This window comes from Chiloscyllium plagiosum, unplaced genomic scaffold (genome assembly GCF_037043375.1).
Source record: "Chiloscyllium plagiosum isolate Xiang-an unplaced genomic scaffold, Cpla_swu_hap1 HiC_scaffold_4, whole genome shotgun sequence".
Taxonomy (NCBI): Eukaryota; Metazoa; Chordata; class Chondrichthyes; order Orectolobiformes; family Hemiscylliidae; genus Chiloscyllium; species Chiloscyllium plagiosum.
This window is the reverse complement of record NW_028270142.1, coordinates 38,997,913-39,022,780: the sequence shown is the minus strand read 5'-3', so window position 1 is coordinate 39,022,780 and position 24,868 is coordinate 38,997,913. Positions and strand designations below refer to the sequence as shown.

Below are 24,868 nucleotides of genomic sequence, written 5' to 3'. Positions count from 1 at the left end.
AGCCAGGTAGGGTGTATGGGATTTACAAAAGTTGTCACGTAAAAGGTGGAGTCTGTTGTTTGGGAAAATAGATTATCATGGATAGAGTATAAGCTAGCCAACAAAGCTTATTTGGGATAAATGGCTCATTTTTAGGATGGAAAGCTATAACTAGTGGAGTGCTAGAGGGATTAGTGATAAGGCTTCAACTATTTGCTGTCTGTATTAATAGAGGAGGCTGACTGTATTGTCACTAAATTTCTTACAATATTTAGATAGGAAAGCCACATTATGAAGAGGATAAAAAGAATCTGCAAAGATTGTAATTCAACTTTTTGCCCACTTTCAATGTGGACAAATTTCACTCTCTGTACATTGGAATGTGAAATGCCCTGAACAGGAATAATATGTTGAACATATGAATAATCAGTGAAATAAATGAAAAAGCAAAAAAGATCTCACCTCCCTTACGCCTCTTCCCTTGCCCAGCCAATATCCCGTGCTTCCAATGCTACCTTTAACAAGGATATGGAGATGCCAGTGTTGGATTGGGGTGGACTTTTGACTTAATTAAATGGAAGTTTTGTTCAAGGTAAAATGATCCATGACCTCGGCCCTCAAATTTCAGACAGAATGCCTAAGGTGAATGTTAATAAAGGAATTCACCAAAACAAGCATCAAAGATACTAGATCTGGATAGCAAATAGCTGAATCAATCTCCTTTGATGGAACCATCAATCACTGCTTCAAGTGTAAACCGCCCTATATCACTATCAAAGCATAATGTAAATTTCTTGCCTCCTCCAGCTTGTGGAATGTTATAAATACAGTAACTGGGTACAAGATTTGAATTGATGTACCTTTCAATATTTCAGTTGTATAATAAAACTCTTCATTCTACGTGACCAAAGTGTCAGTGCATAACCAGTGAAATTCCAACAATTTAAAATCACTCCATAGATGGAAGATATACAAAATTGAGATATACCATGCCAGAGTCAGATGTTTACATAAATACAGCAGAACGTAAACACAAAAATTCAAAGAAACATCCAAACTGCTTCCATTTTTTCACCACAACATGCCCATGTACTATATGGCACCATTTATTGACAACATTTGTCTGAATTTGAGTAAACAGCAAATAATTGGACTGATCGTGGAATTTTTAAAGTAAATTGTGTGGTATTTGCCAAAAGCAAAGAATTTAATATTCATTACAAACTGCATAATTTTAGACTGCAGAGAAATGGAGGGAGAACACCTCATCTTGGAACTTGGGACCTTCAACCACACAACATCAACATTGATGTCACTAGTCATAGATTCATAGAGATGTACAGGACAGAAACAGACCCTTCAGTCCAATTCATCTATGCCGACCAGATATCCCAATCCAATCTAATCCCACCTGCCAGCACCTGGCCCATATCCCTCCAAACGCTTCCAATTCATATACCATCCAGATGCCTTTTAAATGTTGCAATTGTACCAGCCTCCACTACTTCCTCTGGTAGCTCATTCCATACTCGTGCCACCCTATGTGTGAAAAAGTTGCCCCTTAGGTCTCTTTTATATTTTTGCCCTCTCACCCTAAACCTATGCCATCTAGTTCCGGACTCCCTACCCGAGGGAAAAAACTTTGTCTATTTATCCTATCCATATCCCTCATGATTTTATAAACCTCTAGGAGGTCACCCCTCAGCCTGCAATGCTCCAGGGAAAATAGCCCAAGCCTATTCAACCTCTCCCTTCAGCTCAAATACTCCAAACCTGGCAACATGCTTGTAAATCTTTTCTGAATCTTTTAACGTTTCACAACATCTTTCCAATAGGAAGGAGATCAGAATTGCACATAATATTCCAACAGTAGCCTAAGTAATATCCTATACAGCCGCAACATGACGTCTCAACCCCTGTACTCAGTACTCTGACCAATAAAGGAAAGCATAGCAAACACCTTCTTCACTATCCTATCTACTTGCGACTCCACTTTCAAAGAGCTATGAACCTGCACTCCAAGGTCTCTTTGTTCAGCAACACTTCCTACGACCTGTAGAAGTGTATAGGTCCTGCTAAGGTTTGCTTTCCCAAAATGCAGCATCTTGCATTTATCTCAATTAAACTCCATCTGCCACTTCTCAGCTCATTGGCCCATCTGATCAAGATCCCATTGTAATCTGAAGTAACATTCTTCACCGTCCACTACACCTCCAATTTTGGTATCATCTGCAAACTTACTGATTATACCTCTTATGCTCACATCCAAATTATTTATATAAATGTTGAAAAGTAGTGGACCCAGCACTGATCCTTGTGGCACTCCACTGGTCACAGGCCTCCAGTCTGAAAGCCAACCCTCCACCACTACCCTCGGTCTTCTACCTTTGAGCCAGTTCTATATCCAAATGGCTAGTTCTCCCCGTATTCCATGTGATCTAACCTTGCTAACCAGTCTCCCATGGGAAACCTTGTTGAATGCCTTATTGAAGATCTCATCTACCGATCTGTCCTCATCAATCCTCTTTGTTACTTCTTCAAAAAACTCAATAAAGTTTATGAGACATGATGTCCCATGCACAAAGACATATTGACTATCCCTAATCAGTCCTTGCCTGTCCAAATACATGTACATCCTGTCTCCCGTCCCCCATCTCATCTCAGATTCTACCCTTCAATTCAGTACTGCCCTCTTCAACTGTCCATCTTCCTTCCAACCTATCTGCTCTACCCTCCCCATTGACCTGTCAATCACCCCCACCTGCATCTATCTATTGTGTTCCCAGCTACCTTCCCCCCCCCCAACACTCCAATTTATCTCTAGCACATTCAACACTTCCCCCCCCCCCCACCAATTCCTAAAGGGCTCACGCTCGACTCTCCTGCTCCTCAAATGCTGCCTGATCTGCTGTACTTTTCTAGCGCCACATTTTGACGGCAGAAAAATATTAAATGCTTTAGCTTAATTATAAATAAATTGCACCAAAACCTTTCTCTATTAAAGCATGAGTTTTCTGCAGACTTATTTAAAGTAGTTTCTTGAAAAGTCAAAAAGATGTTTTTAAAAATGAAAACTTGATTCTCCATAATTGAGCAGTGCTATAAAAATTTCTACTTCAAAACACAAGAATCAGCAAATCCTTAAACTGAAGGCTGAAACTTTGTTTACCCTCAAGGAGTTGTCTTTGGAATGCTTTGAAGTCAGACAACAATTAAAAAGGCTATTGGAGTGCTGCCAAGTTTCAAAGGCGGCTCTGAATTCAAAAGAGAGAATTGATAGTTCAGTTATACAGAGCCTTGGGTAGACCTCATGTGGAGTAATCCTGTTCAAGTTTGACAGTGCAATGACTTCAGAGAATATAGAGTACAAATTCACCACAACAATACCAGATCTTGCAGGATTCAAGTACAATGACAGGTTGCATAATCTTGGGTCCTGATTATTGGCACTAAAATGACAGGAATGTGGTGGGTACATTGAGAAATTATTTCTTCCAATTGAGGAATCCGAAACAATGAAACGTGATCTTACAATTAGAGCAAGATAACTCAGGTGGAACACTAAACGTTCTGTTACATAAAGGGTAATGGCAATTTGTAAATATCTCCTCTAAAAGACTGTGAAGGTTGAAGTTTTACTAAGATTGATTTTTGTTAGACAATGATCCAAACATTGTGAAGCAAAATAGACCTGTGCCACAATCTAACTGAACAATGGAGGAGGTTCAAGAAACTGATGGCCACTTCCTGTTCACACATCAGCTCAAAGTCTTGATCTATTGGAATGACAGCACTATGAAGCCTTGAATGGGGCTTTCAATATCTACATTGGAGCTGCAGAATGGAGTCCCAGAGAACAGGACTCTGATAGCAACAGATCTGTGTTCAAACATCCCTGGTCCAGTAAGTGATGATTAAGCACATTCGGATGACTTCATGCAAAAGACATTGTTGAAGACAACTGTACAGTATGTATCACAGTTAGATGATAAAGAATATTGATGCTGCCAATTGTTCTGTGGATCTTTCAAGTCCATAATGAATATTCAGATGATGTGAAGCATGAAGTTTAGGACTGTTCCAATCTTGCTTGGCTAACAATTGGCTACATTTTTGGTTTTAGAAAGGACAGCCTCTAGGTCAAAAATGGCAGCTTGCTGCTCCATGACTTGAATTACATGGAATCAAACAGCAACAAATTTATTTTCCCTGCAGTTCATAAACTCTACAGATTAGGCACAAATTGTTTAACAGAAGCTAGTTACAATGAGAGAAAGAGCTAAGCTTTCTTGAGAAAACTCCATCTTTACATATGCTTCAAACTCTTGGCTTCCAATTGGAAAGTAATGTTCAGCTTTTGACTGGATATGATTAGCAAGTTGTTTTTTGATTACTCTGTCAAATGTAGATCCGTAATGACTATTCACTGAACTATGGGAAAATGTCATGGCATTTCACAACAGGTACAACAAGGAGGCAGACCCTCAGGCTACTGCCAGAACAGGAGTCAAACCTATTGCTTTTGGCATCAATCTGATCCATACACTGGAAAAAAAATAAATCACTGAGTATGCTGGAGATCTGAAATAATAACAGAGTTAGAGAAACTCAGCAGGTCTGGCAGCAGCTGTGGAGAGAGAAAACACAGTTAATGGTTCAAGTCCAATATGACTAGATATCAGAACCAAAACAGTAACTCTGTTTCTCTCTCCATAGATGCTGCCAGAACTGCCATGTTTCTCTAACACTTAGCTTCTATTTCATTCGTTAGCCATCTAGAACTATACATATAGAATTATATCCCTATATAACTATAGGGGAATGACCCCTTTCTGTGCTGTAATTCGGCCCAATGTGTCTATGCAAGTTAAATAAACCTGTGCCCATTCTAATTCCACTTACCAGCACTTGGTTCATAGGCTTGCAAATTACAACATTTCAGGTGCAGATCAAGATTTCTTTTAAATGGTTTGTGGGTTTCTGCCTCCATCCCCAAGCTGGGCAATGAATTCCAGACACCCACCACCCTCTGGATATAAAGGTTTTTCCTCATGTACCCTCTACTCACCTTTAATTCTCAAATCACCTTGAATTTGTAATAGACGTCTTCAGTAGAGGAAGCAGGACTTTACTGTTCATGCTATCCAAGCCCCAAATGATCTAACCAGTTCTTCCAATAGTAAAAGAAAAACAGTTCTTTTGAGAGTAGCCATCAGATTATTGAGAATAATTGAGAAATAATTAGAGCTATGAGAACCCCACTAGAGAATTACAGAGTAAGTCCAGAAATAAGAGAACGAACACTAAAGATTTGTGACCTAATTTTTGTGTTCTCAAAATAAATTACAACTAGTTGTAGAGGTCTCATCTGTTGTGGCTGCACTATAGCAAGAACTGAGAACAGATTTCACTATTAGTTTCATCTGTACGTTTATTTCACAAGAGTCACAGAAAAATGAAAAGCAGATGGATTTTGATTTAATTTAGATAAATGCAAAGTGCTGCATTTTGGAAAAGCAAATCAGAGCAGGTAATGGTACTTACACTTAATGGTAAGGTTCCATGGAGTGTTACTGAACAAAGCGACCTTGTTCATAATTCCTTAGAAGCTGAGTCGCAAGTAGATAGGATAGTGAAGGCGGCTTTTGGTATGCTTTCCTTCTTTGGTCAGAGTACTGAGGAGTTGGGAAGTCATGTTGCGGATGTACAGGACATTGGTCAGGCCACTGTTGGAATATTGCACGCAATTCTGGTCTACTTGCTATCGGAAGGTTGTTGTGAAACTTGAAAGGGTTCAGACAAGATTTACAAGGTTGTTACTAGGGTTGGAGGATCTGAGCAATTGGAAAATGCTGAATAGACGGGACTATTTTCCCTGGAGAGTCAAAGATTGAGGGGTGATCTTAAAAATCATGAATCCTTTTCCCTAGGATGGGAGTGTCCAGAACTAGAGGGCGTAGGTTTAGGGTGAGAGGGGAAAGATATAAAAAGGACCTACGGGGCAACTTTTTCACACAGAGGGTGGTGCATGTGAGTGAGCTGCCAGAGGAAGTGGTGGAGGCTGGTACAATTACAGCATTAAAGGTCATCTGGATGGGTGTATGAATAGGAAGAGGTTAGAGAGATATGGGCCAAGTGCTGGTAAACAGGACCAGATTAGGTTAGGATATCTGGTTGGCTTGGACGAGTTGGACCGAAGGATCTGTTTCTGTGCTGTACATCTCTATGACTCTAACACTAATGTGCACAAGAGGAAGTATTTTATGCAAAATGGAATCTTAAAACACAGGGATCATTCAGCCCTCAAGCATGTAATGGCTCTTTGAAATTACTATTCCTTTAGTCCAACTCCCTTGTTATTTTACTGTAGCACTGCAGCAACAAAATTTAATTTGCAAATATATTCTATCAGCCACAACACTAGCAGCTTGTTTTCCATAAGCATTCATTTGGCATAAGTCTGTTAAGATGATATACAATTGGGTATGCTTAATGTTAATTTTTTTTAAAGCAAATATTTTTGAATCTTTGTTCTAGTACTATTATCAGGTTGGAGGATGGGAACACAGCCCAAAACCTTGGAATATGAGAAAGAAATGTAAAATGATGCATACCTTTAGACATCACATTACATGTCATCACAACTACAATATGAGCAGTGTTCTCCTCCAATGTTTTCACCGTCTGGTGGGCCTTGAAGTGACAATTCCACATTACAATAGGCTGTGAGTCTACTCTTACAGTATTGCTTCCCACAATTATTAAACTTGAAAATTAATATGATTTCAAAATGAAAACAAAGTGGGGGGAAGCTGGAGAACTGACATCAATGCTTTATTCACTTACTATTCTGTAGACCGTGATCAAGCCAAATTCATTCCACTGCATCCATTGAACTAAGGCAAAAAAGAAATTAGTGCATGTGCACGTCAATTTGGGCTCACAGCTGATTGATGGACTGTCTCACCTGAATCATTATTTCATAGTTGATACTGCTAGCAATACGAGAGGGAGTCGGTCATTGCAGGTTGTGATCCAGTTTTAGGAACTTAAATTGTTGGAGGTGCATACCATCATTTAAAGGCTACATCCATTACTCATTTACTAAGTTTAGGAAGCTGAATACAAGTGCCTACTTTGAGAAAATGCCTCACAGAGTCAGACTCATTGCAACTGCTTCCATGCTTTTCCTCCCTACATTCATTTTATGGATGGAGGGCGTGTAAATTCTAACAAAATTATGCACCTTAAGTCATGTGTTACGCAAAGGCACTGAGTCTCTGTTTTCTACTGATGTGTTGCATACTGGCAATCATTCCTGGTCACCCACAATATGATATCTGACCACCTCTCACTGAATAATGACTGATTGACAAAAAAAATTATAATTAAGCTGCAAGATATGCTTTTACATACTAATGGAAAATTTAAATCTTTTGGCACAAAGTTGTGATTGTTGATTGTTTCTGAACTGCACATGAAATGATAAAATAGTTCAGCTAAAACAAATTTGGAGGATATAAGATGGGGCTGATATGGGGAAACATTTCTCCTTATTAAGATAGAATTCAAAGAACACTGTTTAAAGGTGAAACACCATAGATCAACTATGCTCAGGAGTGATTGACTCCTCCATCCAAAAAATAAATTTCAAATCAGGGCTTTCAATGTCATCAATGAAGTTTTATATCTAAGTTCCAAAATGGGAAAATGGGCAAAACCTACCTCCCAACCAACAAACCACAGGTTAATTCTATTTTTCCACTCAACATAGATGTGTACACTTGACCTTATAGTTCATCATGATGATTGGTCTCCTCTTCCTTCAATTTGAACTCATCTGCACTTATATTGCCATCTCCGTTCCGATCCTGATTGGAAAATATGTTCTCTATGATTTTGTCTGGTGGAAAACCAGGGGCCAGTTTCCCCTGACCACTTTCCACTTGCATGAGGATATATTCGGAGAACTGCAGGAAGGAAAATAGTAGATTTTATAACAAATCATAAAAACAAAAAGAGCTGACCAAAGCTGTTACTCACACCACTTATGCTGAAAAATAAAGCAAGGTGTTTTGTTTTTCAAAGCATTAGCGTTGGCTCAAAGAATAGCATTCCTGTTTTGAGTTAGAAAGTCATCGGTTCAAGTCATGGTTTGTAGAATTCAGGACTAAGTCTCAGTTATTTCTGCCAGTGGTAGTACCAAGACAGCACTGCCTGTTAAGGCAGCATTTCATTGTAGAAAACTCTCAACTTAAAACAAGACATTAAGCAAATGGATACAAAAGATTCTACGTATTATCCAAAAGGTTGTGTTTACTTGTGTCACAACACTACAGCGAGCGTTTACTCCGCATGTGCAATTACGGTGTTAGTGCCAATCTGATTGTTTAGAGTGATGCTTTGAAGTGCATCTCTGTTTTAGATTTTCACTTTTTTTTTCCCAACAATCCCAAATAATCAGCTTTTGGGAATCAAGATTCAGCAATTTGCTTCCATTAGACTCTTCTGTCTATGTCTTATGTTTTGTGCAAGCTGTTTTCCCTTTACAACATAATCAATTAATAGAAGAAAATAAGCAGCCATTTTAAAATTCATATTATTGTAATGGCAAGAATAATGCTATTAAATTATTTTAATTATTTTTTTCAACATTGTTAACCTTCAAATTTTATCACTATAAGATTTTTAGACAAAGGTGAACTCCTACACTGATCCAATTTAAGGAAATCTTATCTGTTGAATTGCTGGAAATAGGAGTTCATCTTTAGTGAAAAAAAAATTGAATGTGTATTTTCTTTGTAAATATACATTCAGCTACCTATCCTTCTTCAGTGATAAGTAAGAAAATCACCATCCAATGTTGGGCTTGAAGCCATGACCCTAAGATTAAGACTCCCAATAATCACTAACTGAACAAAGTGGACTGTAGACAAACTCACTGCACAAAGCCTTTCCAACCCAAGTTTGAGCTCCACAAGAAACCCTTAAGAAGCAACAATTGCATAATTCTGAAACATTACATGTACTATATTTCTAAACATGAAACACTTCAGAGATTATTTTTTATACTAATCATGCAGCCCCATCCTAGTTACCAGAATCAAAACATTTAAAGACTTTGCAACCAGCCTCTGCTCACATCTCTCCATACCTTACGCAAGCACAGTAATTAGAATTCTCTTGTGCTCCAATACCACATTTTGTGGAGATTTTTAAAAACTTCAATGATGCTCTTGTCACTGGCTAGAAAGATGTCAGGAATAGTTGTGCATGCACAAGAGTCTGCAGTATGGGTCATGTTTGCATTCACAGTTGTTTCTAACAGCTTTCTAGTCAGCAGTAGGTGTTAAGAGTATATATTAGAACAAATAAAGGAGTTCTCCTCAGTGTCCTGGCCTATACGTATGTTCCTATTTATAACAATGACAACACTTCAACAACAAAGCATATTTACAGAACATCTTTAAAGAAGTAAAATATTCCGAGGTGCTTCACAAATCCATTATTGAAAACAATTTGACATCATACCACAAGGTGATATTAGGATCAAAATCTTGGTTGAAGACTTAGATTTTAAGGAGTATCTTCAAAGAAGAAGAAAAACGAAATGTCAAGGGAGAAAATCCCAGACCTTGGGTCTTCCACCCCCGAAAGAATGGTGATCAACAGTGGAGCGATTAAAATTGGGATAGCCAAAAATTGACAGAGGGCAGATATCTTGGAGGTTTTGGGTCTGGAGGAGATTATATGTACAGTGAGGAGCAAAACCTTGGAGAGATTTGAAAACATGACTTTTAATCACTTAATCATGCTTGAGCACAAGCCAATAGGGTGGCACGGTGGCTCAGTGGTTAGCACTGCTGCCTCAGAGCACCAGGGTCCCAGGTTCGATTTCAGCCTCGGGCGACTATCTGTGTGGAATTTGCACATTCTCCCCATGTCTGCGTGGGTTTTCTCCAGGTGCTCTGGTTTCCTCCCACAGTCCAAAGATGTGCAGGTCAGATGAATTGGCCATTAGGTGCATTAGTCAGAGGGAAATGAGTCTGGGTGGCTTACTCTTTGGAGGGTCGGTGTGGACTGGTTGGGCTGACGGGCCTGTTTCCACACTGTAGGGAATCTAATCTAATAAAAGAAATATAGGTCAGCAAGCACAGGAGTGACAAGTGAATGGCACTTGTCTTTTTTATTCATTCACAGGATGAGGGCATGAGAGGATGGTTAAGAGTCAACCATATTGCTATGGTTCTGGAGTCACATGTAGGCCAGACCAGGTAAGGATGACAATTTCCTTCCCTAAAGAACATTAGTCAACCAAATGGGTTTTTCCAACAATTGACAATAGTTTCACAGTTGTCATCAGACTCTTAATTCCAGATTTCTTTCTAATGAATTTAAATTCCACCATCTGCAATGGTAGGATTCAAACCTAAGTCCTCAGAACATTACTTGGGTTTCTGGATTATCAGTCCAGCGATAATACCACAAGAGCATCACCTCCCCAGAGTTAGGTGAGAGTTAAGATATGAACAAGAGTTTTGGATAATCTCAAATTGGTGGAGGGTAGAATTCAGACAGTTACCTAAAAGCACATTGAAATAGCCAAGTCCAGAGGTAATTGGATACCTAGACAAGGGTGAAGGTTTCAAGTGCAGATGAGTTGAGACAGAAGCATAATTAGGAAATAGTATAGAGTTCGAAACAGATTTTTTGGAAGCTCACCTTGGTAAAAATGTGACAGCAAAGTTGCAAACATTTTGGTTCAACCTCAAACAGTCAGCATGAGGGGGATGAAATTGGTAGCTAGGAATCAGAGTTTGTGAAAGGGACCACAAACAGTTGGTGTAAAAATCAGATCTAAACATTGATATACCAGTAGTGGAACCTGCTCAGCTATTTTACATCAAGTAGCTTCCTAATTGGCTTCCTATCTGTACCTCTCAGCTAATTAAGGCCTGTATTGTAGTTCTGAAACATTGTCAGCACCACCAGGAGGGTTGCCACTGAGAAATGCAAGAGCCTATGAGAACTGAGCCAGGGAAAACCCTAACAAGAAGGTCACTGAGAGCCGTAAGTAATACCTTCTGTGCCCACAGCCACCACCATGACCACCACTCCCCCGACCCCCACTTGCCATGTGACCCTCCCTCCTGCCCTGCTGCTCGGTCACTTCACTTATTTAACCTTAACATAAAATCTTCTTTCATAGGCCTTCGCAACTGTAAGTCAGCTACCAACCACCTTGAGGCCGTCAGCCTCTTACATGCTGTACTACTGCTGGTAAAGTGCACCTATGATGTGATGGGGTCAGGATCTGACCCAGTTCGCTGTGTTGTTCCATGCCTTCAACTCCCAAACCCTAGTTAAATCTTGGCCAATGACTTCACTCTTCCTGATATCCAGCTGAGAGAAATTTCACAAAGAAAAGGACTACATAATATCAACTGGGTGAGACAGTTCTGGATCGTATTGCTTGAACATTTTTGAAAATAGTTATTTGGCAGAAAAAACATGAGATAAAGCTACATAAATGCTGTATTGTATGCTTCTCATACTTTTCCACATGCACTTTAAATATTTGGAAGAGGAAATATGCAGGGATATAAAGTAATATTAAAGCCATAACAGAAACATGGCTGAGAGACTGGATGCTCAAAGTGCCAGGTTTCAGAACCTACAGGCATGACAAAAGTACAAGTAAGTGAGGAGGGAGAGTTGCCCTTTTGACATCACAACAGTGCTGAGAGGGGATGTTCTTAAGGGGTCATCCAATGAGACCATACTTAAAAACAAGAATGGATGGTCACTTTGTTGGGACTATATTATAGAGACCCAAATAGCCAGCAGGTATTAAAAGAGCAGATGTGTAGAGAGATTTAGATACCTGTAGGAGTAATAGAGTAGTATTGGTTGGAGATTTTCATTTCCCCTGTATTGACTCAGCCAGAGTGTAAAAGGCCCAGATGGGGTGGAATTTGTCAAATATATCAAAGAAAGTTTCCTAAATCAATATGTAGAGGGCAACACTGGACCTCCTCTTAGAAAGCAAGGTCCAACAAATGACTGAAGTGTCAGATGGAGAGCACTTTGGATCCAGTGACCAAAACTCTTAGTTTTAACATAGTTATAAATAAAGATAGGACATGTCCATAGGTTAAGAGCAGGATCAATTTAGGACCATTAAGCAGGATCTAGCAGAGGTCGATTGGATGAATCCGTTTGAAGGAAAAGGACCGACTGGCAAATAAGAGACTTTTAAAAGCGTCATATCAAGAGTCCAGTGACTGTATGTCCCCGTTAGGGTGAAGGGAAAAACTGACAGGTTTAGGTATCCCTGGATGTCGAGAGATATTGTGTTCTGGTCAGAAAAAGAAAAAGACATACATTGGGTTTCAGCTATCGGCCTCAAGTGAATCTCCAGATGACTATAAAAAGTGTTGGAGCTTATTTAAGAGAGAAATCAGAAGAGCACAAAGGGGGCATGAGATGGATCTGGCAGATAAGGGTAAATATAATCCCAAGAGGTTCTATAGCTACATCAAAAGTAAAAGAGTGGCTAGGGAGAGAATAGGTCCTCTTAAAGGGCAGCATAGCTGTCTATGTGTGGAGCCACAGGAGATGGGAGAGATTCTTAATGAATATTTTCCTCAGTGTTTACTGAGGAGAGAATCATAGATGCTAAGAAAATAAGAGAAATAAATAGAGATGTTTTGGACTGCATACATACTAGAGAGGAGATTTTATAGCCTTAAAGTACATTAAGGTGGATAACATCCCCTGGGCCTGATCAAGTCCATCCTCGGATGTTGTGGGAAGCTAGGGAAGATATTGCAGACAGAGATCTTTGCTTCATCTTTAGATACTGGTGAAGTTCTGGAAGGCTAGAGGGTGGCTAATGTTGTTCCATTGCTTCAAAAAGGTAGCAAACACAAGCCAGGAAACTACAGGCCAGTGAGCCTGACATCAGTAATAGACAAGTTGTTGGAGAGGATACTGAGGGATAGAACCAACATTTGGATAGTCAAGGTCTGATTTGGGGTAGCCAGCATGGATTTGTGCACTGGAAGTCACATCTGACAAATATTTCAGAGTTTTTCAAAGAGGTAACCATGTGGATAGATGAGTGAAGGACAGTGGATGTTGTCTATATGGACTTTAGTAAGGCCTTTGACAAGGTCCCGCACTGCAGGCTAGCCATGAAGGTTAGGTGCATGGGATCTCGGAAGAGTTGTCAATTGGATTCAAAATGGTAGGAATCAAAGGGTGATGGTTGAAGGTTGTTTCTTGGACAGGAAGCCTGTGACTCGTGATGTGTCACAGGGAATCAGTGCTGGGACCTTTGTTATTTGTTATTTACAGAAGTGATCAGGATGTGAATGTAGAAAGCATGATTTGTAAGTTTGCGGATGATACAAAATTAGGAGGTATCTTGATAGCGAGAAAGGTTATCAAAAATTACAGAGGGATCTTGATCAGATGGGGAAGTGGGCTGAGGATGGGCAAATGCAATTCAATACAGATAAGTGTGAGGTGTTGCATTTTGGAAAGTCAAACCAAAGACTTCTACAGTAAATGGTAAGGTCCTGAGGAGTGTTGTGGGACAGAAGTACCCAAGATTACAAGTACAGAGTTCTTTGAAAACAGTGTCACAGGTAGACAGGGTGGTGAAGGAGGTCTTTAGCATGCTGATCTTCATCAGTCAAGGCAATGAGTATAAGAGTTGGGACATTATTTTACAGTTGTATTAATCGCTGGTGAGGCCGCACTTGGAGTATTGTGTACGGTTTTGGTCACCTTGTTATAGGAAAGATAAAGTTAAACTGGAAAAGTTCAAAGATGGTTTACGAGGATGTTGCCAAGACTAGTAGACCTGAGTTATAGGGAGAGGTTGGCCAGGATAGGACTTTATTCCTTGAAACATAGGTGGCCTTATTGAAGAGTATAACATCATGAGGGGCATAGATAGGATGAATGCATATGGTCTTTTTCCCAGGAACGGGGAATTGAAAACTAGAGGATATAGGTTTAAGACGAGAGGGGAAAGATTAGGAAGGACCTGAGGGGCAACTTCTTCACACAGAGAGTGGTGCGTATATGGAATGGGCTGCCAGAAAAAGTGGTTAAGGCAGGTGCAGTAGTAACATTTAAAAAACATTTGGATACATACATGGATGCTGTGTGGGCACATGGTCAGCATTGACCAGTTTGGGCCGAAGGGGCCATTTCCATGCTATATTATTCTATGACTCTAATGGAAAGGGAGGGGAACTCTTTCAAAGAACTGACAGGAAACAAACGGGCCCCTTTATGTGTAGTAAGATTCAACGATTTCTATGATTGATTCTAAAGCACTTGGAGATATCCTGTGCTTATGAAAGGTATGTTTTTTTTAAATCATTCATAGGACATGGTGTTGCTGGTTAGGCCAGTATTTGTTGTCCATCCCTAATTACCCCGAAGCAGTTGAGTGCCAACTACATGGCTGGGAGTCTGCAGTCACATGTAGGTCAGACCAGGTAAGGAAGGCAGCCTCCCTCTCTAAAAGACATTAGTGAACTAGCTGGGTTTTTCCTGACAACTGGTCATCATTCGACTTTCAGATTTTTATTGAATTGAAATTCCATCATCTACCATGGCAAGATTCAAACCCAGGTGGGCAGAACATTATCTTGGTCTCTAAATTAACAGCCCAGTGATAATAAGCCATCACTTGCCCATGTATTGATGCTTTTTAATGCTGTGCTCATGCTTTTTCTACTGTTGCCCCATCAAGCAACTCACAGAGTGGTGTACTCTCAAAATATGAACAAAAACTTTAAAGCACTTCTCCTGTCTTTTCTGTCTCGGAGAGGAGTTTGTATTTGGTGGAATGAATATTAGGTTCTATACTTCCTGCCACGTACTAATTCTGGCAAGACTGTAATAACACCTGTTAATATCATTGACCGAGTTGCAAGAAATAAAGACAGTATAATTATTTTCTCTTATTGTTTTGAACAGACCTATTTACTCCACCACATTTACAAACAGAACATGCCTTCAGTTGCACCTGTAACTAAGACCCTTTGTAAAAATAAAAGTATGCCAAATGCTCAAAACCACTTTGTTTTAGGATTACCACTGATCAGTGAAAGTTTTACTTGCCTATACCCCCCAGAACCTCCTCTTCCTCATATGCTCCCCTCTGCACACTCACATACCCAATATTAGCCAGGTCCCTGAACAGCCCTGTTGCTAAATTCACCTAAACGCACTTTCACTCATCCACAACTCCCCTTTCCCACAGCTCCTACCAAACAAAATTCATCCTCACCCACTTTATGACAACTCTCACAACTGCCCTTTTTCACCTCTCCTCAAAAACCCACCACTCCATATCCACAATCTCAAAGCCCCCCAAACCTATCATCCCTACCATCAACACCTTCCTTTTACAAATGCGTGCACACGCTACCTAAATCTGTAAGGTTTCACCATTAAAAGCCATTAATAATCTTGCCTCTTCTAGACAAATTTCCTTGTTTTTGTCTTTATCGATTTCTTGGAAGAGATCAGGAGACACTTGTGAAGAAGTCCAAACGAACATATAACCCTCTGGAAGACCTGTGACAAGTTCTACCAGCTCAACGTCAAAGATGAGCACAGCGCTGCCCGGTACCTCTCCAGCTGCAAGACAGAATCACAATAGTTAATGTAGCCATGTCACCATCAAACATTATTTTTCTTCACACTTCATTCTTCAAAGTGTCATTTTAAGTTCCAGCATGTCTTCATAATGACCAAAGACATTCCACCTCATCCTGCAGCCTGGTTGGGATTCATGGGATTAACAAGATAAAAAAAGGATATCCAGAGACTCATTTACTACTACAATGTAGTGAAGGCAGGAATAGAAAAAATGTCATAAATTCTAGATTTTAGTGCTGCCAACAGTCCAGAGTTTGGGGAGTCAGTGGCATAGCAGTAATGTCACTGAATGAGTAATTCAGAACCCCAGGCAATCCTCTGCGAACATGAGTAGGAACATGGCAAATAGTGAAATTTGACTTCAATAAAATTTTAGAATGAAAAGGAGGTCTATGGTGACTGTATCTATCAATCGTTATAAAAAGTAAATGGTTCATTGATGTCCTTCAGGAAAGGAAATCTGCCATCCTTACCTGGTCTGACCTCCATTTAGCTCCAGACCCACTGCAATGTGGTTAATTCTTAACAGCCCTCTAGATAATTAAGGATGGGCAATAAATACTGGCACATGCAGCAAAGCCCACATCCCATGAATTTGTGTGAAAAAGTTCTCTATTTGTTCGTAAGACCACAATTTTGATATAGTCACGTTGAGAAAAATAGCAAAGTACATCTATACAACTTATAATATACAAATCATGACTCAGATTTATTCACCTAAAAAAGATAATTTGAGTTGTTATCCCAATTTTCAGAGTTTACTAACAATGCTAGTAACACTTTGGTCAACAGTGGGACTGACTATAGAGGCCACATAATCAGTTACAGCTAAAGAGTTTTCATTTTTGTTACAACCAATTATTAAACTATTCACAGGAAAATCAATAGCTTGTGTTCTTATACTTAAGGTTTTTAAACGCAACAATAGCAGTGGAATATATGTACCAATTCCGCTCTCTCCATAACCCAGATGAGGTGGGATAATGATGGTTCGTTTCTCTTCAACACACATATTGGTCAGACCCATGTCCATCCCTATGACAACTTGACCAGAACCCAGGACAACATTGTATGTTTTTCCATAGTTGTGTCTGAAAGAAAATGCAACTTTACATAAATAACAACTCTAACATTCTGTCAGTGGTTAATATCTGAAGCTAAAACAAAAATGAAAACGCAAAGCTGAATTGGATTAGTCAGCATGAATTGATAATATCACTGGACAAATAAACCAGAGGTCAGAATGGGGACATAGGTTGAATTGATAAATCAGGAATATAAACCTAGTGTCAGTAATGGTATCATGAAGCTACCATTAATTATCATGAAAAATAAAATTTCATTGATTTCACTTTAGGGAATGAGATTTGCCATTCTTCCATGTGACTTCAGGTCCATAGTTATGTAATTGACTCTTAACTGCTTTCTAAATGGTCTAACAAGTCACTTAATTAAAAGAACAATTAATGATGGACAACAAATGCTGGCTTTGTCAGCAAAGCTCACAAACGTGAAACAATTTAAAAAAAAAACAGCAGCTTACATTTCTAACTGCCAAACCCTTATGTGTTTATGTAGTTCAGGTGACAATAACCTGCCTTCGGACATTGATCAGTGGTTGTCTAATTTGAGAGTGGATGAAGGCAGGGGTGAAAGAGAGAGTAGGAATGAAAATATCTTATCCAAAAATTGGGTAATCAGTGTGTTAGAAATTCCAGGACAGAAACCAATATTCCAATTAGAGAAAAACTGCCTTGGTTTGTTCAGTCTAGAGATGTAAAGCATGGAACCTTTCGGTCCAACTCATCCATGCTAACCAGATACCCCAACCCAATATAGTCCCACCTGCCAGCTACCGGCCCATATCCCTCCAAACCCTTCCTATTCATATACCCATCCAATTACCCTTAAAATGTTGCAAATGTACCAGTCTCTACCACTTCGTCTGGCAGCTCATTCCTTCAAGTACCACCCTCTGCGTGAAAACGTTGCCCCTTAAGTCTCTTTTATATCTTTCCCCTCTCACCCTAAACCTATGCCCTCTAGTTCTGGACTCCCCCACCCCAGGGAAAAGACTTTGTCTTTTTACCCTATCCATGTTCCTCATGATTTTATAAACCTCTATAAGGTCACCCCTCAGCCTCCAACGGTCCAGGGAAAACAGCCCTAGCATATTCAACCTCTCCCTTTCGCTCAAATCCTCCAACCCTGGCAACATCCTTGTCGATCTTTTCTGAACCCTTTTAGTTTTACAACATCTTTCCGAGACCAGAACTGCACGCAATATTCCAACAGCAGCCTATACAATGTCCTTTGTGAAATCGAAGGATCACATGGAAAAACAGGGAGAACTATTCCTTTGGATACAGAACTCACTTGAAAGCAGGAAAGAGAGGGTGGTGGTGGTGGGTTGCTTTTCAGACTGGAGCCCCATGACCAGAGGTGTGCCACAAGGATCAGAGCTGGGTCTACTGCTTTACATCATTTATATAAATGATTTGGATGTGAACAAAGGAGATATGGTTAGTAAGTTGGCGGATAACACCTAAACTGGTGGTCTAGTGGACCAAAAAAAATGTTACCTCAGAGTTCAATGGGACCTTGATCAGATGGGCCAATGGCCCGAGGAGTGGCAGATGGAATTTAATTTAGATAAATGCTGCATTTTGGAAAGGGAAATCAGAGCAGGGCTTATATACTTAATTATAAGGTCCTGGGGAGTGTTGCTGAACAAAGAGACCTTGGAATGCAGCTTCATAGTTCCTTGAAAGTAGTATCACAGGTAGACAGGATAGTGAAGGTGATGTTTGGTATACTTGCCTTTATTGGTCAGTATATTAGGAGGTTACAGCTGTACAGGACATTGGTTAGGCCAATTTTGGAATTACTGTGTTCAGTTCTGATCTCCTTGCTATAGGAAGGATGTTGTGATTCTTGAAAGGGTTCAGATTAGATGTACAAGGATGTTGCTAGGTTGGAGGGTTTGAGCTATAGGGAGTGTTTAAATAGACTGAGGCTATTTTCCCTGGAGAGTTGGAGGCTCAGAGGTGATCTTATTGAGGTTTCTAAAACAATGAGGGAAATGGAATGGGTAATTAGACAAGGTGTTTTCCTTGGATTGAGGGAGTCCAGAACTAGAGGGTATAGGTTTATGGTGAGGGGGAAAAGATTTAAAAAGACCGAAGGGGCAACCTTTTCACAAAGAGGGTGGTGCGTGTATGGAGTGAACTGCCAGAGGGAGTGGTGAAGACTGGTACAATTACAGCATTTAAAAGCAATCTAGATGGGTAAATGAATAGGAAGGGGTTAGATGGGACTAGATTAATTTAGATTAATATCTGATCTGCATTGACAAATTTGACCGAAGGGTCTGCTTCCATGCTGTACAACTCTATGTCTCTAAGGATATGTAGACAGGTGCTGTTCCCTACACTTTACTTGGATTTCTCATGCATTGTAAAAATCATGTCCATTGTGCATCCTGATGGTGCAGAAGCCATACTGAGACTTGGCAAGGTGTTTTTTTAGCCACTGGGAGGAGGTAGTTGATGAGGATTCACATGATATGGCAGATACTAGGGAAATCCCTCTAATTTCCAATTGGACCAGTTTTCTTTCTTGAACATGGTCACAATTGTTGTGCCTTAGATCACCTGGCATGTGTCTTACTTCCAAACAAGGAAAATGAGGTTGTGATGTGTGTCAAACCATCCTCCGTAATTTAGTACTGCAGTGAGGATTCCATCTGCATCGGAGGTCTTGTTTTTCATCAGTCAGGTGGCTTTTCTGACCTCACAGAGATTTGGAAGTTTACTGTGATCACAATGGGTAGTGAGTAGTGGATTGGTGTCAAGAATACTTATGCTGAAGGTTGCATCTTGGTTAAAGAGGTCCCTCAAAGTGCACTCTCCAGCAGGCTTGATTGTCTTTTGGTCGTGGATAAGCAACTGTCCATTTTTAGCTCTAAGTGCAGTAGGTCCCTGAGTACTCGGGCCATAGATAGCTTTGATTGCATTAAAGAAGCCATGCATGTCACAATTGTTGGTGAGTTGCTGAATTTTCTGCACCATTTCCACCCATCATCTATTCTTTGGGTCACGGAGTTGTTGTGGCACCTTGGCTTTCAGTTGCCTGTCAGCTTATTTCCTCATGCTCAAATTTTAGTTGAGCTGCCAGTTAAGGAATACCTTGCACTTGTGGCCTAGAAGATTCTTGATGTCCCGATCACTCTTGTCAAACTAGTCTTGGTGTTTCCTGATCAAAAGGTCAAGCATTTCAATGCAGTTGCTGACTATGATTGCTTTTAAAGTAGACCAGGTGCTACACTAAACCAAAAGACCGATCTAACTATTGAAGGGGACATAGGATGATCTGAAGAATAGGGATGATTTCCTAATGTTCAGCCAATATTATTCCAACAACCAGTATCAGTAATGCAGGCTTTCTAATCACTTATCTCATTGCATTTTGAGGAAAGATTAGATAAGCTTGATTTGCTTTCTTTGGAACAGAAGAGGCCAAGGGTGACCCAACTGAAGTATAAATCATGAGGTATCTAGACAAAGTGGTCAGGAGAGTCTATTACCCTCAGCTGAGCAGTCCCTACCCTCAGAGCACAGATTTTGAGGGACTTCCCTCCCAAAGGATGAAATAGTGGTAGCTGCAAAAATTCTCATTATTAAAAAGTAGTTGAATATGCACTTGAACATATGCCAGAACATACAATGGTAAGGACAGAATTATGCTAGATGGATACATCATTCAGAGCATGGACATGATGGGCCAAATAGCCTCCATGATTCTATGAAGCCCAGTGCTAAAGTATTCCATAGCTCATTTTGGAATCTGAGAACATTAGTCTTTTAAATGGCTAGACGTCAAGTCACTACCAATCCTTCAACATGGAGCTAAGGGCTAAGGAGAACAGACACCTACATCTGAGGTTTTTACACTCATTATCTAAAAGTCTGACTCAGTCACAGCAAGTGTATACTTGTCTCAAAAATGTAATGGATCAGCAAAGAATCTGAGTAATTCACATTCTCTTTGAAACAACAGCTGCATCCAAGATCATACATGAAAAAGGCCATTCAGTCAGTCCAGAATGGTATTCATCCTCATTGTATATACTCAACTGTTCTCACATTCCTTTTGCAACAAGATATATAGAAGTAGAGATATAATGCTAAACCTATATAAGTTCACAATTAAAGTACTTGGACTTAGCATCAAAGAGAGCACGGTGAAGTGGACACAGTGCAGATTCATTGGACCGTTGCTTATTGAAGTAATACAAATATGATAAAGAAAACAAATTGAGGCTGTACTCATTATAAAAGAGGAGTTTGCAGGGTGATTTAAGAAATCAGAGCATAAGAAATCAGAGCAGGAAAACACCATAGAGCTTGTCGAGTCTGCTCCACTATCAAACAGGATCATGAATGATCATTAGCTTCAACTCCATAAGACTATAAGAATAGGAAAAGGAGTAAGCCATTCAGCCCATTCAAGCCTGCTCCATCATTCATTAGGATCATGGCTGATATGACATTCCCCATATCCTTGCCCTTTCCCCATAATGCCATAGCAAGGATTTTGCCCCCATCGCTTTCTATCGCAGGAGTTCCAAAGACTCTCAACCTCCAAAGAAGAAATTCCTTCTCATCTCAGTTTTTTTTCTGAGACTATGCCCCCAGTTCTAGACTATCCCATGAGACATAATCTCACAGCATTTACCTTAAGAATTCTACATGTTTCAATCAGATCACCTCTGATTCTTCAAACTCCACTTTCCTGCCCTCGCCCAATATCCACTGATTCACCTAAAATCTACGTCAACCTTAAATATATGGAATGATGGTGTATCCACTGTGCCTGATGTCAATAATTGTGAAGATTCATACATTTTGTACAAAGAAATTTCATTTCACCTCAGTCCTAAATAATCAATCCTTTATACTGAAACTGTACAGTTACTGTATATTAGGAGAAAATGAGGACTTCAGATGCTGGAAATCAGAGACAAGAGGGTGGTGCCACATCATTTGAATCCTCATCAACTACTTCCTCCCAGGGGCTAAGAATCTCCTAGGCTAAAAAACAGCAGGTCAGGCAGCATCCGAAGAGCGGGAGCATCAACATTTCAGGCAAAAGCCTTTCATCAGTTATTACAGATTTCCCAGCCAAGGGAAATACCCTTTCAAAACACATTATAACCCTAAATGTTTTGATAAAATCACCTCTCATGGATCTAAATTCTAGAGAACATAAACCCAATTCCCTGAACCATCATCATAGGACAACCTTCTAATTCCAAGGACCGATCTAGTGAACTTTTGCAATATTGCCTTCAATGAATGCATAGCCTTCCATAAACATGGAACCTGAAACTGTACAAAATTCACCAAAGCACCATAAAATTTCAGCAAACTTCTTTATTCTTGCATTTCAATAACCTTGCAGAAAAAGGCCAAGAAGCCATTTGCTTTCTCAATTGCATACTGGCTTTTTGTGCTCTCAGCATGATTACACCTAAATATCTCTGTAAACTTTTAATTAATATTCTTTCATGGGACATGGATATCACTGCCCAGGTCATTTGTTACACCTTTGAACTGAGTGGTTTGCTAGGCCATTTCAGTGTGTAGTTAGAATCAACACTGCTGTGGTTCTAGAGAAACATGTAGGGTGAGGGAGCCAGATTTCCTTCCCAAAAGTACATCAATGAACCAGATAGGTTTTTACAACAGTTAAATATTAAATTCCACCAGCTGCTGTAGTGAGATTTAAAGCTGTGTCCCTAAAGCATTAGCCTGGCTCTCTGGATTACTAGTCCAGTGGCATTACCACTACACCACCATATCCCCTTTCACAAAAAAAAAGCTGAAGAAAGTCAGCAGATCTGGCAGTACCTGTGGAGAGAGAAAAACAGTTAACATTTCAAGTCCAGCCTTGAAACATTTACTGTTTCTCTTGCTGCAGATGCTGCCAGACTTGCTGATTTTCTCTAGCATTCTCTTTGTTTCAGATTTTCAGCAGCTACAGAAATTCACTTTTATATCCCCTTTCACATCTTTTAAAAAGTACTCTGTTTTACTATTCTTACAAAGACAATAACATTACATTTTCCCACAGTGTACTCCATATGCTATCCCAATGCCCATTCATAAAATCTATTTGTAGTGATTGTAACAAGGTCAACCAAGTGGACATGACATAATGAGTTCTCCGACTAAGGCTGTTAATCTACGTCAAACAGGAGTGTCAGAAGTTCTACTCATCCTGTAAGCTGGCTCTTACGGAGTCAGATCAGCTCGATGACTCTCCATGTGTAAATGAAGGGTGACTTGGTGACGGCATACCAGCACCTGTGGAGTTATTTCACTATCTGTATTTCTTTACAGTCTGACTCATTCTCACAGCTTACATTTCACTTTGTTTTGCAATGATTTAAAAAGTAGTACAAATACATGTAGAGTGAGGTTAGCGTGAGAGATTTAAAATGGAGGCTAAATTCTGTGAATTCCAATGGCAGGACTTGATCCATTTATTCACTGTTCATTAACTTCATTTTACCTGAGGATTTTTAAATGATACTGGACAGAGGAACAGAATAAAGTTAAAATCAACACTGCACAAGCTGTAATGGAAAGAAAATTCTCAGTTGAAATCTGGACTGACATTTAAAAGGTTTTTCATAAATTAAGATAATGAAGTCAGCATGTGTGCCTATAAAAAATCTTCACTGTCAGACCACCTATTTTCACATGACCCATTTAACAAAAATGAATGAACAACCATAACCTGAGGCTTTCGCTGACTGATGGTAGGTGAAGGGAGAAGAACAAATTTATTCCATACTATCCTGAACAGATGTTTCTGTGGCTTGCTCTCTACACAACACATAACTCACTGGATATACAGGCTGCAAATGTCATCTGACAGGGTGCTTACAGCGATGAGTTCTGAAGGAGAGGGAATTTATATTACATAGCACCTTCCATACACACACTGGCAAGAACAGTATTTAATTGCCAATCCCTAATTGCCCTCATGCCAGCCTAGATAGTGTGTTCAGGTCTCTAAACCCATAACATTTTGAGAGAGAAAAGAAATCTACAGCTGAGTAACAGCTGACTTACTAAGCTGATTCTCACTTGGGGAATGTAAAGTTGGCATTAAAACAAGAAAAATAAAGTTAACAAAGAGTGGTTAAGACCAAAGTCAGTCTTTTCTCTCCACCCTTCTTTCCCTCTCTAATGTTTGCTGGAGAATCTCCCTCAACTTTAGCTTATGAACTGTAGATATTTGTAGCAGCAGGGATTTTTGAAAGATATACTGTGAAACGGACAGGAATTTCTGATGGATCTGCAGAAGTCTCCTATAACATATGCTTATGATTTTGTGAGGAGCAGATTCTCCCCATCCCCCACACTAGATCTAACCAGTGTAGGCTGTAAATCACAATGGATACAAATTACTACCATGTTCCTCTGCGCCAGGCCTGAAACATACCCTAGCCGATCAGGAAACCAAACCTCTGCATTTTCTCAACACATCAAAATTTAACACGAAGCATCCTGTAACCACATTGAAATTATTTACAAAAAGGGCCAGAGCATATATTTCAGATGGCCAAGGCACTAAACAGCCTGATCAGAGTTTTACGTAGGTAATGATGGGCATCACCTCCAACATGGATTAATTCCTCTAGATTATTGACCTGTTAATTAATAAAAATATTCGCAAAGCCATGAAATCCACAGACACCAAAAATATTCAGAAGCAAAAATGCTGAAACCTAGTAATTTTTAAAGTTGGGAAAATAAGTCCAGTGACCAAATCTTGATCTTGCTGGGTGGAGGTGACGGGCAAGCCACACAAGATTGGGGGAAGTTGCAACATCACCTGCAAGTTCCTGCCAAACCTTCAACCTGAAAGTATATTGACATTCTTTCAACAGCATTGTGGGTGTATAGAATGTGGGTGTGAGTACTCTGGGACTATACTCGATGAAGTTCAGAAGGATATTGTGGGGGACAGAGAGGGTTCTGACTGAAACTTACACAATACTGGGTAGAGTGGGCATTGGGAAAATGTTTCCATTGGCAAAAGAGACGAAGACCCAAGGGCACAAACCTTAGAATAAAGGGAAGACCTTTTAGAACACAGATAAGGAGAAACTTCTTTAGCCAGAGAGTAG

General features: G+C 39.8%; 1 protein-coding gene across 1 annotated transcript in view; it reads right to left on the bottom strand.

Moving 5' to 3' along the window:
- The window catches only part of fkbp9 (FKBP prolyl isomerase 9), a 38,054-nt gene that overhangs the window by 2,934 nt on the left and 10,252 nt on the right, over positions 1 to 24,868 (bottom strand). Inside the window, exons 8-10 of the mRNA XM_043688783.2 lie at positions 16,612 to 16,757; positions 15,479 to 15,645; positions 7,769 to 7,949 (exon numbers count right to left, since the gene is read on the bottom strand). Of these exons, the coding sequence (XP_043544718.2) occupies positions 7,770 to 7,949; positions 15,479 to 15,645; positions 16,612 to 16,757 (493 nt within the window). The 3' untranslated portion in view covers position 7,769. The remainder of the gene's footprint in view (positions 1 to 7,768; positions 7,950 to 15,478; positions 15,646 to 16,611; positions 16,758 to 24,868) is intronic.